The following is a 7,943-nucleotide window of genomic DNA, read 5'->3' on the forward strand; positions in this document are numbered from 1 at the left end:
GGTGTGAAGGTCAAGCAAAAGAGTCGTGCACATAAACAAATAGTACATGTTTCTGCCATAATGTCTAGATTTTGCAACCGATCGAGATGAAAACACTTTTACATAAATTTTAATAAAAAGCCAATCAACCGTTTAATTTGAATTTCAAGTAATAGTAACAGTAGCGACTTTAAACACTGTTGAATTTTTTCCCCAAAATTGTCGAAAGAATCAGCCTTATTCTGCGCCGCGCGTGACGTGATGATTGTCACCTCACCTCGGAGTCACCGTGACTTTTGTCACCTTATTCCCGGAGTCGATGTGGGTAAAGTGACAGTATCTCATTCAGGTGAGTGACTGAATGAACACATCTGTCAAAATGGTCGACATTGCGCTGATGTTGTTTTGATTTCGCTCGCGGTTCGGATTTTCGGGATTGAATTTCTAAATAACGGATCCGATTTCCGGTTCGAAAAACGTCGTAATCGGTTTGTATGGTGTCAGCAAATCATTCAATAAGGAAAAATGGGCAGGTTACGCGACCTAAGCGGACAATCCGAGAGTTAAATCTGAGCCGGGAACCTGCTGTGAAACGCCAACACAAGAATCGACGTCAAAAATTGTAAGTGATACAAAAATTTCCGATTAGTTTCAAAAAATTTAAATAAATTAATGGTAAACATTGCAGGTTTGTGGCGATTATGGTGTTTAATATTACGACCTGAAAATTTCAGTTTGAAGAACTGTAAGGTTTCGATCAAATAGTTAGTAGGTGTTGGCTCGGATGTGGTTTCGCAATTCAATGCAGCCGATGACATCCATACGGTTTGTCGAGCACATCAACTGGTTATGGAAAGATACAAATGACACTTCAATTAAACTGTTCAAACCGTTTGGTCGTTGGGTGCGGACAATTGTTTTTGGTAAGATAGTTGATAGTCGCGTACCAATTCTCTACTAATGGTTTTTATTGTTATTTTTTTAGAGGTTAACATGAAGGCCGAATCAGGAAGAACATTTTGGAAGGTATCTCCGAAGATTGTGACTTACTTCCTTTGCACCTCCAAACGACAGACCAACCAACCGAAATTTCCCTATTAAGAACAGGCCACAAGAACGGAAACCATCCGGGCAAGGTCAAAATTGCGAACCAGGAACATGAAATTCTTACCGAACCTCCATCGGTGACTGACAAAAATTTGGCCAAAGCCTCTACTGCCCGAGTCTATACCCGATGCAGTTCCTAGTATGGATAAAAGTTCTGCCGTAATTGATTCTTTGGCATTTCCGAATTTCAAAATATCTCCGCGAGGTCTCAAAGATTATTTAAAAGTTTTTTTAAAGCTGATAGTCTATGATAGTTTTTTTAAGACGATGTACTTTACAGAGATGGTACAAGAATGAGCACTTCACGAACAAACGTGCACTTTCCCACAAGCTACTAATAATTCAATAATTTGCTGCCAAAGGATAAATAACATTCTACATTGTAATTTAAAAAAAATCAGAATAAAAGCTATAACTACATATTTGTAAAATTTTTACTATTTTTCTACATTTGAAAATTAAAGAAGAAAAATTTTAAAATTGTATCAGAAACTATTTTTTTATTAATTTACTACTACTTGAAGTTCAACAATCGCTTAACTGGACAATAGATAGTGGCCTGATAGGTACTTTTCTGCTCATCAAATTCTCGTCGTGTTTACTAATTTATTGATTATTGGAAGAAGAACTTTAAAAATTGTATAAGAGACTTTTTTTTAAATTTACTTCTACTTGAAGCTCGACAATCGCTTAACTGAACGATAGATGGTGACGATACATTTTTGCTCATAAAATTCTCGTCGTGTTTACTAGTTTATTGATGGTTTGAAGCATTAAAACATGCTAGTTAAAAAATATGATTGAATTTCAACAATTAATAACCCGCTTTACAGTAATTTTTGTGTTTTTTCATTTCATTTCTATCTCGTCGCCACCTGAAAAGGTACCGACAATTGTCACCTAAAATCGTCACCCGAATGCGACGATTCTCACCCACGGTGACTACGAGAATAGGGTAAGAACTCACAAAGTTCATCCGAAGTGACGTTCCTCACCTAAACCGACTACCGGAATAGAGTGACTTGGGTGACTCGACTATCCTCACGTCACTCGCGGCGCAGAATAAGGGCCAATGTTTCGAATTCATTTTCTAAACTCATTTTGACGTACCAATGATTTAAAGCGAAACGAAGTTCGTACGGGATCAGCTAGTATATTTATAAAAAATTAAGTAAGAAAAAAACTTTTGATTTTGTCAACATACGATTTTGACAACACAAAATGTACGTGCGTGCTGGCAAAATCGAACGGGGTCAGTATCTTCTATTCAAATATATTTTAAAATGTTTGTTGCCATTCTTCGCCAGCTTTTTGGCATCCCTGGCATCAGAACGCTTTCTGCCAATCTGCCGGGATGCCAACAAGAGAGAAATAAAACACGCAGCTTTCGGGGGAGACTAAATGTGTAGGTAAAGTAAAGAGACCAACGTTCTGTCTAGCTAGCAGTAGCTAGGTAGGTAGTCAGTCAGTCAGCCAGCCACGAGCCAACAAACAGCAGTCAAACTCCCAGTCATTTGGCAGACACCACAGCAATGATGTTGATGGTGATGTTTGTGACCGAGCGAACTGACTGCCTGTAGCGATGACGACGTTTTTCTGTGCCTTTTTTTTCTTGTCTCCAGTGCCACTTTTTAAGAAGACGTAATCGCAAAAGTTCTTTTTTTGTGGGTATTTTGAAAAATGTAACTTGACGCGATACTTTTTTTAATTTAACATGAATTTTTATATTTTTTTCTAATATTTTGACCTTTTGAAAAATGTGTCCACAATTTTGCTCTTCTGTGGCAAATGGAGACTGGTGGTTTTCGATAAAAACCTAGACCAATCTAATCGGGCTGCGTAGATATGGATGCACGCACGCGACCATTCCTCGAGGTCATCCAATCGTCGTAGTCAAGGACCCAGCAGGACCACGAAGCGTTTCACTTCAATTCAGACACTCGAGGTGGAATCTGAGGATTTTAATTTTTCCGTTCGAGAAAATCAGTAGGGCTCTCGCGCGACGTCAGAGCTGCTCAACATTTCGCTTATGATGTAATATCGATTTTTTGTTTATCCATGCAAAATGATCCCGAACAGAGTGGGGCCAGGGGGAAAGAACCAAGACATTGGCCAGAGGAAGGGTCGGCAGGAACCGTTAGTTGATTGCACAAAACTGATTATGGGCAGAATTGCAAACGAGGGATAATTTTTCAGGAAGAGGCAATGGCCCATGAAGTTTCCCAAGGGAAGAATTTTTATTACTCTTGCATTTAGACAGTAGATTCAGACAGCAGACTCAAACTACGACCAATGTCCATGAATGGCAGAATTAAATTGAGGACCATCTGTATTACCTGAACATTTCCATAATTTTGCAAATGACGTCGGAGAACTAGCCGCAACTGGGAGGGTTCCAGCAGAATCTGGGGTGGTCACCAGTGATCCCCCGCATAGATTCTGCTTTATGCTTTTGACTGCTTCTTTCCGTAGAACCACATTATCACCTATGTGAGGACAATCCATTTTATGGTCCGTTTCCGAGAGCCGATATCAAATTGCACTTTCGTTGTCACCGTTTCCTTACTCTTCGATTTTCAGAACTTTGCCCAGCTTTACCGAGCACAATTTTTCACCAATCAGTTCCGAATCATCAAAATTGCCCAGCAGCTACTCCGTTTCTATTCCAGATGGTTGTACGACAGAATTGCTCAATCCTTCAAAAACAACAAAACACCATTCTTCAACCGATATCCCAAGGATGTAAACTATTTTAAACTTCACTATTCCGATCTAAAGCAGTTTTTACAAATGTCTAGAATTAGCTCTAGAAAAGGCTGAAATTTTTCGATGAGGTACAAAGGAGTACGAAAGCAAAAACGCGATTTTATTACTGTTCTCTATATCTGTGCTTCTGCTCGAGCTACAACCTACAACATGTACGTAGACTAGTGTACAAGTCGTCGAAATAATGCTCCCTTCAGACTGCCTCGATTCGAACTCGAACGAACGAACACGGTTCTGGCTAGCTCTACTCACAAATACCAGCCCAGCCACTTAATGGGTGCAACATCACGACTGAGGCTGTCTGTTTCATGCTCAACATAAAACATCTCGAATTTATGCTGCAAGTCGCCCACCACCCTCACATCTAATGCGCCGCGATGACCTACGAGAACCACGCGACGTTACACAGACGAACTGACAGTTGGATTGTTGACTACTGCGATTGCTAGAATGTGCCAAAGTCACCGGAAACACAATCTACTTGTTGAAAATAAACTTGTTTTTTAGTTTGAAATGATTTTTTTTAAAGTTTTATCGACAAACATCAATGCTTGCTTTGTAAAAACATTTGATACCCCATTTCTAAAGCAAGTTAACTCGTGTTGGGGAAAAGTGGTAGAAATTTCGAAACTTGTAGCACATTTTGAAAATTTTACCATGCAAAATGTTTTCAAGATCTTTGGGCGTTGTATTTTTTTTTACAGCACTGTTTCTATTCCAGCCATATGTGATAGAAATCAAGCGTGAGTTTTCAAAAGGACGTATGTAACATCAAACAAAATCTGGGAAAAAGGAGGGACAAAATTATGGTAATATAAATAAATGCTATTTAAAGCTGTTTGATCTAGAATCAAGTTTTATCATGGCAGCTGTAGGAAAAACAATAATGTTTTAATTATAGGTTTGAGCATACTGGATTTTTTGCTGTTTCCTAGTGAATTTGTTAAAAAAAAATATTTTACACCGTATTGTTGAGTTTTTTTTTACATACGCCATAATGATTCGTCGTTGTGACAGTTTAATATTTACATACACCCTTTATGATTCGTCGCTTGGACAAATTGTTTTCATTATGCGTCAAATCAGATACGTCGGTTTTTTCACATCATTGCAGATGCGTCAATTTCTGCAACATTTCCCGATACATTTTGCGAGAAAACTTGAAGCGGTGAGCCGTGCTGATTGGGAGCCGCGTCAAGAGCAGGGTCTGCATTCGTTTGCGTCACAATCGTTGGAATTTGCTGTGCCTCTTGTTGATGTGATAATTCAAACTCTGTTGCTGCGTCTAGAAAAATCTCATAAGCTTTTTTTCGGTGGTATTATTACAAAAAACATACCGAGCAGCAGCTGGAATCCATCGAAATCCATTTTATCACGTTTTAGGTGTAATTAAACTATTTGTACGCGCAATATTCAATGTAAGTAAACACGAAGTATCTGCCAGGCACTTTTTTACTATTTATTTTCTTCCATACGACGGTTTGCTGCGATCCTATCTGCTGTGTGTGCGATATTATTTGTTTTGACAGATGCGTCGTTTTACCAAAAAGAGGTGTAAAGAAGAATTTCGAAAACACTGAGAAAAGATGACATAGGTCGTTTGTATATTTTTTTAGCTAACGGCATATTATTTTTTTTTTTGTACAAACAGTTAATTCATACAGAAGAAAATAAAATTTACTATACCGTGCAAACAGTAACTCAATTTGTTTACTTTTGCGACATACGTCCTTTTGAAAACTCACGCTTGAAATAGTGCTATTTTTGCATCACAGCATGCGAAAATACAACACGTGTTGTAAAAAAAACTAGAAGGCCTTATATCTTGAAAATGTTTTTGCATGGCAAAATTTTCAAAATGTGCCGTTAGTGTCAAAATTTCTACCACTTTTTCCCAACACCAGTGAACTTGCTCTAATGGACTTGCTCTAAAGTGGGGACAAGTTCCATCACTTTTTCCATTCCTTTTTAAATACAAACAACCAAAAAGACCAAAGTTAACAAAGAGGCATCATCTGGTCCCTATCAAAATAATACAACCAACATTCATGCTGCAGTCTTGCCTTATGATTACCATTATTAAAACTTCTCGAGATAGTTGTTTTGTATGAACGCAAAGTTTTTTTTACAGTTCATTTATTTAAAACGGCTCGTGCCTTAGGATTTAATGAGACAATGTCTGATTTGTGTACATAATTGATTACATTTCAAAGTTTTCGATAGATTTAGGTATAGTGAAGAAGAAAGTACTAGTAGATCAATAGCTTTGAGAAAGTGGTTGATTTGGAGCATGTAATCAATGTCTATCGCAGCTAATTCATCTCTCACTGGACTATTGGCTGGTTTTCCTCGGGCCCGAAGGAATTCTATTAAATTCGCCCTGGCGACAAGGTGGTCCTCACACGACCAAACAACATGCAAAGTAGATCAATATTCTATTACTTCATGTTTTTTTTTTTTTCATTCACTTTGTTTAAAATTGTAGGGAAATATTAAGGCAATGATTTGCTCTTCAAATTTTCAAACATAAGCCGTAAAATACAAAAAAAAAACTAGCACAAAACTTTCCATTCAAATGATAACAAAACTTCCGCATTTGCTATTTCAAAGTATTCAGTTTGACTCGACTTTTGCTCGATTGGAATGACAGAATATTAAAAATTCCAATTGTGACATTTCATCTCTTTGATTATTGTCTCTTTAGTAAAAATCAATCATCTAAACTTTTTAACAATAAAACTAACAATTTTTAAAACATTTGGTGTTTGAAGGAGGCTTCTTTTTTTTCCATCCTGTATCAATCATAACAATGTGTGTAGCGGGAAGGCTTACTTAATCCACTGACACAATATACAATACACTGACTGGACACTCGATTTCGATTTTACGAATAAACGAGCAATGTCGATACCAGAGGCCAGGCCCGTGCGAAGGACTCGTCCATGGGGGGAGGGTTTAAAAATTTAAATTTAGCTTATTTTTTACAATACCAAAAAAAACAATAGGAAATGAAAGAGATTTTAGTTTATTGATTATTTCTGAATTATTCTGAACCAGAAAATTTGTTTCAAAAGAATTTTCAAGCAAATTCAAAATAAACGTTTACAAAACATAGAGTTTAAAACAAATCTAAATCTATATATATAAAAATGAATTTCTGTCTGTCTGTCTGTCTGTCTGTCTGTCTGTCTGTCTGTCTGTCTGTTCCCTATAGACTCGGAAACTACTGAACCGATTTGCGTGAAACTTGGCAGGTGGAGGTATTGGAGGCAGGGGAAGGTTCTTATTGTGGTTTGAGACCCCTCCCTCTCTCATGAAGGAAGGGAGGGGCCTCCCAAACCAAAGACATTTTTTTGCATAACTCGAGAACCCATCAAGCAAATGGTATCATATTTGGCATGTGGTGGTTTTTGGGAACGAGGAATATTTCTATGAATATTTGGTATCCCTCCCTCTTTTCAGTGGCGTGATAGGAAGGGGGGAGGGGGGCTACCTTACAATTTTTTTATATAACTCGAGAACTAATCAAGATATTGGATCCAAATTTGGCATGGGAAGGTATCTGGATACGAAAAATATTTCAATGATTATTTGAGACCCCTCCCTCTTTCCAGTTGAAAGGGGGAGGGGCTTCTTTCATATTTTTTTACATAGTTCAAAAACTAATAAAGCAAATGGAACCAAATTTGGCATGGGAGGGTATTTGGATACGAAAAATATTTCTATGATTATTCAAGACCCCTCCCTCTTTCCAGTAGGGAGATATAAAGGGGGGAGGGGCCTCTTTTATAGTTTTCAACATAACTAAGAAAGTTATTAAGCAAATGGAACCAAACTTGGCATGGGCGGGTATTTGGGAACGTGACATGTTCTAATGATTGTTTGAGACCCCTTCCTTCTTACAGCGGGGAGAAAGGAAAGAGGGAGAAGAGTTTCATACAATTTTTACTGAATAACTCAAGAACTACAACAGCAAATGGAACCAAATTTGGCATGGAACGATATTTGGGTTCGAGAAATGCTTCTATGAATATTTGGTATCCCTCACTCTTTCGAAGAGGTGGATTAAAAAGGGGGAGGCGAGGTCTCCC

General features: G+C 37.9%; 1 protein-coding gene across 1 annotated transcript in view; it reads right to left on the reverse strand.

Moving 5' to 3' along the window:
* Nucleotides 1–4,242, reverse strand: part of LOC129746430 (ubiquitin carboxyl-terminal hydrolase 3-like) — a 33,110-nt gene extending 28,868 nt beyond the window's left edge. The window contains exon 1 of the mRNA XM_055740081.1: nucleotides 3,423–4,242. Within this exon, the coding sequence (XP_055596056.1) occupies nucleotides 3,423–3,591 (169 nt within the window). The 5' untranslated portion in view covers nucleotides 3,592–4,242. The remainder of the gene's footprint in view (nucleotides 1–3,422) is intronic.
* Between the last annotated feature and the right edge of the window lie 3,701 nt (nucleotides 4,243–7,943).

The sequence above is a fragment of the Uranotaenia lowii genome, chromosome 2 (genome assembly GCF_029784155.1).
Source record: "Uranotaenia lowii strain MFRU-FL chromosome 2, ASM2978415v1, whole genome shotgun sequence".
Classification (NCBI taxonomy): domain Eukaryota; kingdom Metazoa; phylum Arthropoda; class Insecta; order Diptera; family Culicidae; genus Uranotaenia; species Uranotaenia lowii.